Source organism: Elgaria multicarinata, chromosome 15 (genome assembly GCF_023053635.1).
Source record: "Elgaria multicarinata webbii isolate HBS135686 ecotype San Diego chromosome 15, rElgMul1.1.pri, whole genome shotgun sequence".
In the NCBI taxonomy this organism is placed as follows: Eukaryota; Metazoa; Chordata; class Lepidosauria; order Squamata; family Anguidae; genus Elgaria; species Elgaria multicarinata.
In genome coordinates this window covers 17494911-17509799 of record NC_086185.1, presented here as the reverse complement: position 1 = coordinate 17509799, position 14889 = coordinate 17494911, and the positions used below count along the sequence as shown (strand labels likewise).

General features: G+C 36.8%; 1 protein-coding gene across 1 annotated transcript in view; it reads left to right on the top strand.

The window, feature by feature from the left end:
• The window catches only part of DIAPH2 (diaphanous related formin 2), a 327319-nt gene that overhangs the window by 139248 nt on the left and 173182 nt on the right, over positions 1-14889 (top strand). Inside the window, exon 22 of the mRNA XM_063141950.1 lies at positions 1419-1548. Within this exon, the coding sequence (XP_062998020.1) occupies positions 1419-1548 (130 nt within the window). The remainder of the gene's footprint in view (positions 1-1418; positions 1549-14889) is intronic.

The following is a 14889-nucleotide window of genomic DNA, read 5'->3' as shown; positions in this document are numbered from 1 at the left end:
TGCAATATAGAAATGTCTTGGAAACAGTTCTATCTCTTTCCCTCTCCCCCCTTTCTTTTTCTCAAAAGAAATAAATTCATCAGAATATTATGATCGACTGTAATCTGTATATAAGATTAGACTGTAACTTGGCATACATTGCCTACAGAAAAAATGAGATACCCTAAGAGTTGCACTATGAGACCAGATAATGATACCTTCTTTTGGGTGCCACTATATTTCGATCAGTCCTCTATCCGTTAGGAAATCAGTTGAGGGGATTCGTTACATCTGCAGAAGTGTGGTGAGTAGCAAAGAATAACTTCTAACACTGAGGATGATTAATGATCATGCTAACGTCCTCTTTATCTTCTTTGTAGCTTCTCTTGTAAAGGAAAAACAAAACAAAAAACAAATGTCGCTCTAACTTGCAGAAATTATCTGCCTAGAAAAAAGAAAATTATATATATATATATATATATATATATATATATATATCCATTTTGTAAGAGAATAATCGTAAGTGGTTTGGATCCAACTAATTATGTTTATTTTCTTACAAAATTTTAAAATTTAATTTCTGTATAGTAGAACTGGATGCCAAAAGAGACAACCCAAATGATCATGGGGCTGAAGCAACTCCCCTAAAAGGGCAGGATAAAGCATTTGGGGGCTTTTTAGTTTAATAAAAAAGAGGAAAGAGTGGGAAGGGGTTGATGACGATTTATAAAATTATGCATGCTGTGGAGAAAGCGGATAGAGAGAAGTGCCTCCCACCTCATAATATTAAAAATTATGATCATTAACAGTGGTGAATGGTGACATTCAAATAGCTGTAGGTCACACAGCACTTAGTTACACTACGGAATTCACTGCTAAAGTGGACTGTCACCAACTTTTATGACATTAAAAGGGGATTAGCTGATTACAGGATCAGGTTATCAATGGCTACTAGTTGTGATGGCTATTGGATTCTTCATTTCAGCTTCATATCTTGGACATTGTTCAGATTTACCCAACTTTTTCAAAGCAAGTTGCTTAGGAGAAGCAACAAAGCCTGCCCATCTTCTTTTACAGTGCAATCCTATACATGTCTACTCAGAAGTAAGTCCCATTCAGTTCAGTGGGGTTAACACCCAAGTAAGTGGATATGGGATTGGTGCTTTAGTAACAAAAGGACATGAAACTAGACTTCTAGTATCCTGAAGGCAAAATAGATCTATAGAAATTAATGTTTTAAAATGTAACAGAATCGAAGAAAAACCTGTTTTAAAAACACATTTTCTGTTTAGTGCTGTTGTGAAATGTAATTAATTAATATCTGGAATCAGATCCAAGAACACGTATTGAATTTTTTTTATTCCTTTAGGAAAAAAAGAAGAGGAGAAAAATGTATCATCAAGACATAACAAACTTCCCTCTTTTCTTTCCATTTGCAGATCAGAGATACAAAATCATCTGATCAAAAGACAACACTTTTGCATTTTCTGGCTGAAATTTGTGAAGAGAATCATCGAAACATCTTAAAATTCCCAGATGAACTTGAACATGTGGAGAGCGCAAGCAAAGGTATATGGAGCGATAAGCCATTGAAGATACGATCCTATCGGTATTTAGACAGAAAAAGATCATACTGAGATTTGTAGGACTTTTTTCTATCCATGCATAGGATTGTGCCTTAAGAGTATTTGTATCTATTAAGGTCTGGAAAGTGCTTGAAACGTTTTATTTTAAATTGTAGGATTATGTGACCTGTAGTCTGTCCCTCTGCTTTTCCAGATGTTTATTGAACTAGGGAAAAGCAAGAAAATAAATTTGTTTTGCTATGAAGCTAAATGTAGTAATAACACAGCACATTACTGTGAAGTACTTTGAACTTTAGATGAGGCACCTTGTAACATCAGTGTCATGATAATTTTCAGCTCATTAACTACCTTGCAATGATAGTGCACAGAGTGTTTCCTTTATCTTTCTCAGAACTACTTAAATCAGAACTTCTTATTAAAAATTGCAGATGTGTCTTAATTTCGTAGAACTTTTAAAAATGTTCTCTCTCTCGCTCTTGTGTGTGTGTGTGTGTGTGTGTGAGAGAGAGAGAGAGAGAGAGAGAGAGTTTCCACCATCTTGAAGAGGCCTGTTCAAGTATTAAAGAAGTAGTGTACTTGCAAACCCCATTTGCAATCTTGCTGATAAGTATTTGACCTATATGAACGAATGATAGTAGTCTCTTTCATGTGATGACTGGAGAGTGGAACTGCACCCTTGCCGTCCATGTCACAAACCTGGGCTAGCCCATCACTTGACACACATCGGAAGAGGAGCCACTACATGTGAGCTCATTTATACAGTCTCCTTTTCAGACAAGCATGTATCAGGTTGGTGTGGAGCTAGAGTAGGTATGTAAGATCAGGGACAGGACCTGCAGCCCCTCAGTTATCAATGGAGTAATATGTATGGGGGGGCTTCTATGTTGGAGTCAGTGTGTTCAACCCATTGTGTTCAATAAAAACAAAAATATTAGATTCAAAGCTGCCCCTGTGCTCACGGAGGGAATTTTCTGTTCATGAAAGGGCTCTTTTGAAGCTCAAACTAAAACATTGTGTGACAAAAGTTATACTAATTCTAAAGATGGTGTTTTCTTTGTTCAACAGTGTTTTCAATCTCTTGTGCAAGCATTAGAACCTATTACAACATTGTGTGAACTATTCATGAGTCTGCAGAACAGTGCTAGTGGCTATTTTTCTCACAATCAGAGTTCTTTATTCCAAATCATAGCAGAGCAAAGTCCCTCATAATTGCATATATGGAATCCAGATGTAAATTTTACCAGAATTCAACAAAAAAAGTTGTCCTTGCCTACTATGGATTTACCAAATCCACAGATTTCTCTCTGTTTTGTTTTGGTTTTTTTTTAAAAAAAAAACCCGCTATATAGTTTTCCAAAGCTTTAGCGGTTTAGCAAACATGTTTGATAATTCCTTTATTGGTTTTCTCTGGCTAACACTTAAAGTTGTAGCTTTGAGGATTTTTTCTCCCAGTTTGATTTAAAACCTCTAGTGTGTGAGAGGTCAGCTCAAGGGATTAAACCAAAAAGGTTGGTAAAGTTTAATTAAAACCATTGCATCAGTAGGAGGGGAAAAGATTTATTAATGGATTTGAAGTCCTTATTAATCCTAAGATTTTGCATACATCTGAAGTGGGTTTTGCTTCAGTTAAATTTGTTCCATTTCAGGATAAAAGCTAGGTTTTCTATAAACAGCATTAACAGATAAGCAGCGTAAATTATTGTATACCTTAATAACTAAACTCAAGCTTTAGGTCCTCTATATACTAATGGGCAATAGGCATGGGCCTCATACATACAATTTTCATAGATTTCGTGTGTGGCGTTCACTTGTTGGAAAAGTAATATGTCTGAGAAGAGGGAAAGATTCCTCTATTTTTAAAGGGGCTCCCATGACCGTATTTTCATGTTGTAGCTAACCTTTTTCTTACATGCCAGGTGTCATAAGAACATAAGAAGTCCCATGCTGGATCAGACCAAGGGTCCATCTAGTCCAGCACTCTGTTCACTCAGTGGCCAACCAGTCATTGGCCAGGGACCAACAAGCAGGACATGGTGCAACAGCACCCTCCCACCCATGTTTCCCAGCAACTGGTGCATACAGGCTTATTGCCTCGAATACTGGAGAGAGCACACAACCATTAGGGCTAGTAGCCACTGATAGCCTTCGCCTCCAGGAATTTATTAGATTGTAAGCCTATGCGGCAGGGTCTTGCTATTTACTGTGTAATCTGTACAGCACCATGTACATTGATGGTACTATATAAATAAATAAATAATAATAATAATAATAATAATAATAATAATAATAATAATAATAATAATCCAACCCTCTTTTAAAGCATGTCGTGATCCTTTTCTTCATTAGAAGGAAAACTCAATTGAGAATGGGATCTCATGAGTTTGTCTAGCACAATGTACTATAACCCTTAGGCATTCAAGTCTCCCATTTGTATTTGTTTATTTAGAAAAGTGCATCTCCCCTTCATTTTTAATAAAATTCTGTAAGATGGTTTATAACAAGTACATCAATAAAATAATCTGCTATATAAAAGTCAAACTTACATGATACAACAACAAAATGAAATGCAACAAATAAAACAGATTAAATCAATTCATTCAGACTTACAATACTTCTTAAAAGTATGGGGAAATAAGATGGTGTTTGCTTGATACTGAAAAGATAAGCAGTGAATCTCCCTGGAGGGACTGTTTCACAAATGAGCAGAGCTACTGAGAAGGCCCTCTCTTCTCATTTGCAAGAGGAAAGAACTTCTGAAGACAACCTAAGTGAATCAACTCATAGACTTCACACTGTACTTCATGTCATTTATACAAAATTAGTTGTATACATGTACAGAAAAACAGCAGTATTTTTTAAGATGGACAATATAAATGACAAAATCCTTCATTCTGTATGTGTTTTTCAGAGGGCTTTAAAAATCCCATGTTAATACATGGGCAATCAGGTTACAAAAAAGACAACAAAGTTCTTATGCTTAAGATGTTGCTAAAGCAGCCTGTATTTGCAGAATGGAAATTAGATTTTAATACGAAAAGGTCAGGAAGATTGGGAGAGCAAATAATATGCTTCCCAGAATCTTCAATAATTTGATGTTAATTCATAGCAAAATCTTTCATCTTATTAAAGACAGAAGTTAGTTTCATATCTAAAAGCTTATTCAAGAAGGGGGGGGGACAAAAAACAAAACAGACCCATAATTATTTTCAACTTTTTCAGGGAAATGTTATGAAAGTTTGCAAGAAGATGAAGCGAAGACACTATCTATACTACAGCTTTGTGTGACAGTAGATAGACTTGTCAGACATAGCATTCCAGAACCACAGCAGAACTATGGAAGCCATAACAAGTCATGATGACAGAGAGGTGTAGTACAGGTGCATCAATTTGTGTCTCAATGTTGACAGAAATGGTGTCAAAATGAGGCTATTGAGAAACAAGTGGGAACCCTGAGGTTTGCAGAAGTACAACAACGTATGAAGGGAAGGGAAACAGCCCCCCTCCACCAGCTCATTTAGAAATAAGCATGGTCAGTGGGCACCACACCCTATGAGATGTTGAGTGTCACTTGGAAAAAGGAAACATGTAAAATTGAGAATTGGGGGAAGGGGGATGATAGTGAAATGGCTTGTTTGCACTTCTACAGTTTAACGTATCATAGAGCAGGGCAATTAGCTGGAATCCTGAACAAGAACACTTTTATGGAATCCTGCCAAAAACAAATAAAAACAAATCAGGACCAACATTATTATTATTATTATTATTATTATTATTATTATTATTATTATTATTATTATTATTTATATGTGGTAGTATAGTTGAGAATCACAGAATCATCTCTTAGTAACTACTTTAATACTATTTGTGCTGTTAATCCGTGTTTTATTTCTCTTTTTCTTTTTAATTGACAAAAGTTTGAGAACAGATGACTTTAAGGTTGATTCCTTCAGAATATATTAAGTAATGTATACTTAACGATGTATACATTTTCTTAAATAAATCACTAAATACAAATCTTGACGTTCTAAGCCAGAGAAAATAAATATGTTTTTAAAGTCCTTTTAATAATGACAACAGTTGGGATCAGCCATATATCTCAAGAAGGAATTCTATTGGATAGTGGCTACCACTGAATTGGTGGTCCATCCTTACAGATCTTAATGGTGGTCCAAGAAGTAGAGCCTCTAAAGATGATCCCCCTCCCTCAAAGAAAGCACTTTTTCCATCCCATTATTCAAAGAAGCATTTATTACTTCTGTAGTCCAAACCCCAAGTTTTGCCCTGGCAGATTTTAAAGTCCAAGGTGAGAGAGGACATAGAATACAGGTAGTAGGCCTCAGTCCTCCCAAGATGTTTGCCCGCATCCTTAAGTTGCAAAAGCTGAAAAGTATACATAACAAAGGGCCAGACAATACCCTAGCTATATACATCTCTGATTCTGTCAAAAATGTGTTGCCCAAGTTGCCAAACGATTTTATACACAATATACAATACAAATTGATCATAGTGAGTCTTTGAGTCATCTGCACTCTGTACTAGTGAAATGATACCATTCGATACAATCCAATGCATTTAGATTTTATAATGGGCAAGAAAAATGGTGGTACGGTTGGGCTTCTCAATAATTTGATTGCATCTCTGAGTAGGCTATATTTGGTAGTTTTATGACCCCTATCTTTTCTACCGTGGAGCCAGGACACTGAATTATAAAACCCCTAGGATAGTTTCATTTCAAAAGTTTACATTGTGGAGTACCAACTAACTGTCACAGTTGGTCAGTCACCATGTATTGAAATGCAGAGGCAAAAAAGACAGGAAGAGTAAATATACTTAAATGAGAACTGTTTAGTAAAGGAACTGCATTGTCATATAAGTGCCTCTAGATTATAGCCACAGAGGAAACATGAGTGGACATTTCAGAGTTCCTTGGTGTATAGATGTCAGCAAAGAACTCCAAGAGTAGCTTATTTGTTCAATTTAAATTTTGATATATTCGTGTATAGGCAGACTTCAAAGGATGCTCTGTTCAGGATAATTTAATGCTAATTAAGTTTAATTTTGTTGCTCCGAATGTGCGGACGATGTATATAAAGAAATCATAAGAAAGAAGTAATATGTCAAATTTTATAATTGGATTTCTATTTCTCAATTTTGTGTTATTGCTGTGAAAATCCTCAAACAGTAAAATGAAATGATTTGTGAAGTGGGTAGAAAATTATTCATGAAACCTTTAACGTATTAGAAAGACATAAGTTCCTCCCCATTCTTTGCCAGTTCTGACTTTTTTTTAGTTCTTAACTGAACTATAAGTTATTTCTTGTATCAAGATACTTTTGCAGTATCGTTGATTACATAGCTAATAAGACTAGCTAACTGCTTCTTGATAGTGAAAGACTGGGAATGGGTTAAACAAGATGTGCTCTGTTTTGTCCCCCATGCTATTTAACATATACATGAAAATGTTGGGAGAGGTTATCCAGAGTTGTGGGGTGCAGTTCCACCATGATGACACCCAACTCTACTACTCCTTTCCACCCAATTCCAAGGAAGTGGTTTCTGTGCTAAAGCGGTGTCTGTTGGCAGTAATGGATTGGATGAGGACGAACAAATTGAAGCTTAATCCAGATAAGACAGAGGTGTTCCTGGTCAGTTGAAAGGCAGATCAGGGAATAGGGATTCAGCTTGTGCTGGATGGGGTTACACTCCCCCTGAAGACATAGGTCCTCAGCTTGGGTGTACTTCCGGATTCAGCCCTGAGCCCGGATGCCCAGGTTTCAGCGGTGGCCAGGAGTTCATTTGCACAGTTAAAGCTAGTGCGCCAGCTGCGCCCGTTCCTAGAGATCTCGGACCTGGCCACAGTGACACATGCCTTAGTTACATCCCGATTGGATTACTGTAACACCCTCTATGTGGATCTGCCTTTAAAGAGTGTTCGGAAACTCCAGCTGATTCAAAGTGCTGTAGCCAGATTGTTGACCGGGGCTGGTTACAGGGAGCACACAACTCCCCTGTTAAAACAGCTCCACTGGCTTCCAGTCTGTTTCCGGGCACAATTCAATGTGCCGGTTATGACCTATAAAGCCCTATATGGCTTGGGTCCAGGTTATCTGAAAGACCGTATTCTCCCTTATGAGCCTACCCGTGCTTTGAGATCTTCTGGAGAAGGCCTTCTTTCAGTCCCACCATCTTCACAGGCACGCTTGGTGGGAACATGGGAGAGGGCCTTCTCGGTGGCTGCTCCAGTGCTTTGGAACTCTCTTCCCAGGGAAGCTAGACTGGCTCCCTCCTTGATGGACTTTCGGAAGCAGGCTAAAACTTGTTTGTTCCATCAGGCCTTTGGAGAATAACCTGGTCCTCCATCTATGTTAAGGACTTGTAATATTGTCGTGTATTTTAAACGTTTATGTTTTATTTTTATTTTTTTCTACATTTCTTTTCCTAGGTTTTAAAATGTATGTTTTAAATTTTGTAAGGCTGCCTTGAGGCCCAGTATTGGGCAAAAGGCGGGATATAAATAAATATAACAACAACAACAACAACAACAACAACAACCTTGCAGGGTTGTTGTGAGGTTGAAAGAAGAAAAAAAAATTAATTTAATTTGTTTAAACTTTAACTCACGGGCCTAGCATTGGCCTGCTAATTTAAGATGATTACCTCACAGACATATATCTTAGAGGGCTGAAGTAGAAACTTTAAATTTGGCACGCTGATAGGTCTGGCTGTACAATGTACAGAAAAATATAAAAACATTAAATTTTGGATTTTAAGTATTTTTAAAGAATTTTGTAAAAAAAACAAGGCTTATGCCTACAACTCCCAGCATGCTTGGGTGGAACTCCCAAGACTCTTCTCTTGCCACCAAACTATGACTCATGGTCATGACCAGTACAAATTGCTATTATTCCTTCAGGACGTCCCATAAATACGATTTCTTCAGCAGAAGATATTGAAAATTGCTTTATGTTATAAACACCATTCATGGACCGGCATATCACCTAGTCATTCATAAAATAGCTGAAATTGATTCTTGGTCAGGTTGCTGTAGCATGAACTATCAGGATAATCCAGAAGTAGTGACAGTAATCTGTTAATTTCTTACATTTGCTTTCCCCCGTGGTGTTTATTCTGGGTCACCTAAACTTTGTGTGCCTTGCTTGGAATGTTGTAATGCCATAATTAAAAAAATAAATATGATGTCACTATTAAACTAGGGCTTTTTGAACTTGAGTGTTCTGTTTTTCCTCTGTTTTTTTATGAATTGCAATGAGAAAAAGAAACAGTACTTTGATATTTCAGGAGGAACCCCCCCACCTCCAACAAATCCTAAGTGCTAATTAAACTGTTCTGGAACAATATTACCTTTTTTAGTTTTACACTGCCAAATTTAATCCAGATTCATTTTAACAGGGATTCCGATCAGAATACATCAGGCTTGTCATTATTTCTCCAAATTCAGTGAACAAATCCATTCCTAAGCATCATGACAATACCTTTATTAGCTTCTGAACAAAAGCATTCTCTTTTCCAAGGAGTAATGTGGTAAAATTAATTAATACGGGAGGTTTTATACCAGGCAGCAATTTCTTTTTCCTTAAAAAAAAAATGCTACGTATTAAGGTGTTAAACGTAAAATGTTAAATACTTTAGATATTAAAAAGCTATTAATGGTCTGACTCCTTCAAAAATTTAGTATTTTAATAGCTATTGTAACATAGGTATATATCCACATGCCAAGACTTGTGGGTAGCTATGCTATAATAATTTTATTTATTTATTTATTTATTACATTTTTATACCGCCCAATTGCTGAAGCTCTCTGGGCGGTTCACAAAAATTAAAACCATAATAAAACATTTTATTTCTATAGGTTCTTTCATCAGTAGATGTCCACAGTTGTTTGCATAATGTGTTTCCTGTCCTCTAGAATACACAGCTGTTTACACTGGCAAATAAATATAATCTATATGGCAAGTCTTTCCTCTCTCTATTTCCACTTAAAGATTAAAAGAACAATGGTTTATTATTTGGGATAGACTTTCATATGTCTGAACCATGGTTAATGAACTTACTGTTTGAATTCTATCGGGCATACAATTGTTGTCCCCCAAATGGGGAGGAAGGCTCCTTACCCCAGTGCGTAACTTCCCAAACAAACACGCAAGGGTGGAGAATTCAAACTTAATCCTTTACTTTCAATGCTGCACCATGGATACTCCAGCAAAATGCAAATCAGAAGCACTTTGTAATATTAAGTGGAGAAGAGGTATAGCTAAAACAAATGATTTTGAAGGAATTTGGAAACAGTTCCTAATATTTGTGTTTTCTAAGGGAAGTGGGAAACCGCCAGCAGAAGAAAGTGTGAGATTTTGGAATCAGGGATGAGATCCCGAGCTGGGGGGGTGCACTTATATGTTAAGTTTGATTATGTTGTGTAGATATGATATTATGTATTCAACATTTATGTAGTATGTTGTTTTCTTTAATTGTAATGATGTATGTTTAATTTTTAAAATAGTAAAAAAAGCACACATGACAAAGGAATCTCATATATATATATATATATATATATAGGCTCTGATTACAAAAGGGTGTTCGTCTCTTCATTGGTCAGTGTCACTACATTCTAACCATATTCTGGGTTGTCATTATGTGTGAACCAGGCCTAATGAAGTAAAATTTGTGGGGTGTCTTTCCCAGAGTGGTCTATCATCCTCTAATCTTACATATTTTCAGAACACAACATGAAGATTTAAAACAAAACAAAATAGATAAGTATTTTTGTGCTAGCATGTTTTATTATTATCATTGCCTGATTTTAAGGAATAGAATAACTGCTTTGTCTTATTAAGTTTGTTACTTTGGTGATTTACATTTCAAAATTACAGTGCTCTTGAGTCTCCCACTACCATCAACTATTAGTTAATGTGGATTATTATTATTTTTTGTCCTTGCACAAACTATTACATGCCTGTCTGTCTCTTGTTTAAGTCATTTGGAAGGTTTTAGCTTCTGGAACATTTCAAAATCTGACTACATGTATCCATTTGGATTGAATTAGCTTAATCCTGCTTGAATCTGGATAGTATTGATAAGCACTTCTGAGGACTTCAGGTTAAAACAGTTGAAATAATATTGCCTCCAAGGATTTATCCTCTTCCTCCTTCTTTTTGGTCTATTTGTATCTTGTTAAGTTGCTAAATCTCCATGAATGTAGCAGAGGCATTTCACTTCTCGGTCTTAATTTTCCTGTAAGGCTGTTACATGCTGAAATAAGCTACCCAATTTATTTCCTGTTCCCATTGCCTGGCACTATTTGATAACCTTGAATTTATAAGTCAACTTGAGATATTTTAGTGTGCGTGGATTAAATATAAGATAACCCCTATGTACCCCCTTGCCTAACTCATTGGAGGTACACATGAAATAAACCTACTTTTAGGTAATATTTTAACACACATGATCTCCTCCCCAAACCCATGCCCTGGGTCAGAACTGGATAGAAATGGTAACTATTTTTTTTTAATCTGCTCAATTTTTGTTTTCTTTGATCTATTTGGGAAAACATATCCTGCCTTTCCATATCACAGATACCAAAGGCAGCCAACAAGACCCCTCCCCATTTAAAAACTATGAACAAATACATTAAAAACAACTAAAACAAGATCTAATACTGATACAATGGTAGCTGAAGTGCAGTTCAAGAAAAATGAAAGTAAATGCCTGCTGTAATTATAAGGACTCTTCAAAAGGTGGTGAAAAAAGAACAGGAAAATGGCCAGACAGATTTCCCAGGGCAGGGACTGTCACAACCAGGGGACAGCCACAGAGAATATTTTTAGTTTTATTAAGTGATTGTAGAATTTGAAGGGACTAGGGGGATCATTTATCTTGCATTCTCTACCCTCCATTCAACCTATGCATCCAAGCCTCCAGTATCACACACAATAAGCCTATATTCACCCGTTGCTAGGGAAACTGGGCGGGAGGTGCTATTGCACCCATGTGCTGCTTGTGTGTTCCTGAAATTGTCAGAGTCCCCTTGTGACATATTTGCAAAATAGATTGAGGATCAAATCATTCACTTTTGCCCTGACTTAACAACCAACTCATCCCCCCCCCCCGGTTTAATCTAATTCAGATGAAGTTGTAGGAAATATTAAATCACTTGGGTTAATAAATTGAAACTCAATCTAGACAAGGTAGAGGTACTTTGTCTAGGTTGGTAGACAAGGTAGGTGGTCCATCTGCCCAAGCTAGTGATGTTCATCTTGTGCTAGAGAGGGGTTGGGCTCCCACTAAAATGACAGGTTTGTAGGTTGGGGGCATTTCTTAATCTATCTTTATTACTAGAAGCACACACTGCTTCTGTGTCACAGAGTCCCTTTACCATTTTAGTCTGGTATGCCAGCTCTGACCCTATCTGGGAAAAGGTAGTTTGGCCTCAGTTATACATGTTTCGGTAGCCTCCAGGTTAGACTACTTTAATGTGCTAGATGTGACTTTGAATAATATTTAGCACTAATTAGTGCAGAATGCAGCTCTATACCAAATGGCTGTGAAGTCTATTCCCAGACCTAATTCAAAATGCTGTTGTTGACTTTTAACACCCTTTATGGCTTAGTACCAGGGTACTTGTAGGATCACCTATCTCCATATGTACCTATCCATACATTGAGATCTGTAATGGAGGGCCTCCTGTGGGTGCCCCTGCCAGCAAAGATGACACTAATGGCTACTACCTTCTTTTTGGTACCACTCTAGTTGGCCTCCCCACCCCCCAGCAAATACCGTTTTTATTTTCTCAAGCTTTTTACATGCAATTTTAATCCTGCGAATTGTTATATCTATTTTTTATGGTTTTATGACCTTTAGTTTTTTTTAAAAAAATTGTATTTACATTTTCATTCTTTCAGTAAGCACTGGGATTATAACTGAAGGGCAATATAAACATAATAAAATAAATAAATATGCAAACACCAAGATTTTAACATCCAGATGTTTCAGGGCTTTTTGAATATAAAACTGGGATTCAATCCACGATCATGAAATTCAAGAAGAGTTTTGTTATTGCCATGAATGTGATGAAGATTGTCCTTATAAATTCAGTGGTGCATTAATCTACCCTATGTCCTCATTTAATGCTTCTTGAATTTAAATTATATTAAAAGAGGGGAAAGATACGTTCCTTAGAAATCTAGAGACTTACAGACTCAGAAAATATCTGTGTATAAATAATACATGATATATGGCAAAAAGGAGATAGTTAATTTTTAAAGTTTGCTGATCTAAGAATGCCTTTTCCTGCATGTTTGTGCATGAGCAATGCTTTTTTCTTTCTAACTAAAATGAGTTTTCTGAAAGTAGCCTAAGGTAAATTTGAAGACTGTCAGTTCCACTCCAAAGCACTGCATTGCATTTGCCATGTGTGAATCCTACTTTGCTTGAAGATTTTAAAAGAAGTCACTTTACTTGTCAGATAATGTGCTCGCTACTTACTGTGTCACCTTTAGGGGGCAGGGTGAAGAGAATGCCCTTTATCTATGCTTAGTTGCCCCTTCTCTTCTTCCAGCCTAGAAATACTTGGATGCGTAGGTGTTAATAAATTGGTTTTGTATCACTTGTGCTAACGTCTCTGCTTGTCACATCCAGTCTTTTAAAGAAGATAGGGCGAGACCTGAATTAGTGTGCTATGCAAACTGCGTTAAGAGAGGAAACAAAGGGTATAGTGACTTACTTTATATTTTAGCAAGATATTAGGGTAGATTAAGCTTGTACGTGGCAAAATAGAAATTCTGTTCAATTCTTTATTTCATAAATTGAAATAAGAACTAAATTAAATTATTCTACTACCTCCCTATCTCCCAAGATAATCAGGTTTAAGCTCTATGTAGAACTGAATATATGTAATCCACAGCAATTTTCTGGGAAAGTTTTTTTAAAAAAAAAATCTTTGGAGCAAACACACTTAGATTTACTGTGTCAATATCTCACCAATGCTCTGGCCACCATATACCAGGTACAGCACAAGTAATTACCAGGATATCTACCTACATATATTTTTGTTTCTTTGTTTTGGAGAGGACACTTCTATGTTAAAGCAATAACATAGTGTTTGAATGGTTTGGTGGTAAAAGCTAACATCTGTTATGATTGTGAATTGTATTTTAGTACTGAGGACACTTTTATCCAGAGAGCTCGGCGTTACTCTTATCTTTTTAAATCTCCCCAATAGCTCTGTGTATTGGACTAAACCAAGAGAGAGTGATTGGAGCAAGGTCATCCTGTGAGTTTGAATGGTGGAGTAAGGGATCGGATCTTGGGCTCCCCTGTTTAAATCCAACTATAATCACTAGACTACACTAGCTGTGTATAACTACATTGAAATTATCTTGTTGGGGAAAGCAACAAATTACTTAGATCCTGTATGTATGCATGTATGTAAAATGAATTCAAATTCATTGTTCTCCTTAAGAACAATGAAATGCTGGTTTTCAATTTTCATATTTGATGCGAGCCAGACTGCTAATATGATGGGGCTGTCTGTCATATGACATTGTCTGCAGTGTTGTCCGAAGTAGCGGCTAATTAACAGCTTGGGATTAAAATGCTACAGCTTTTGAATTTAGTGGTGTATATTGTACTTTCCACCAAGGTAGCGAATTGGATGAAACAGCCTGTGATTACCATTAGGGCAGCTAGTAGCTTGAGGCTTGCTCTGGAAAGTTCATTTTAAGCATTTGACAGGGATGAGGAGATTAGTTCCAGCTGAACTGAAAATAATCTTTGACTGGGAGTCAGGTACTCTTAAAGGTAGGTAGTTGCGAGATGGGGGGAAGGGATGAGACCTTAATGTGATGTAAATTATGTGACAGAGTGCCTGGTGTTCATTTGTGCGTTATTCTTCAGTATATGGAACGCTCAGTGCTGCCATCCATCAAAAGAATATTCGGAATATGTCACACCAATGAGGTGCCAGTAGCGGTCCTACATATAGTGTGTTCGTGATTTATAGAAGGCTTGTTTATTATTGAGTAGAAATGACTAAGAGAAAAAGTTAGCAGTGTGTCCTATTTTCTAAGCAATGTAGGGCCAATTCACAGGATCAGTTCAAGGGGAGAAAGATGATCGAATCAAAGTTTGCCCTGTTCTTTGCTGTACCAATATGAAAGCAGGTGAACCTTGAGAGCAGCTTCATATGATCACCCAGTCAGTCATTAGTGGTTATCAAAGTAGAACCATGTGACGAATTCACCAGGAATAGTTTAATATTTTAGCCCCACCCCTGCTTTATTTTGTACATATGAGGATGAGGCAGATGCAA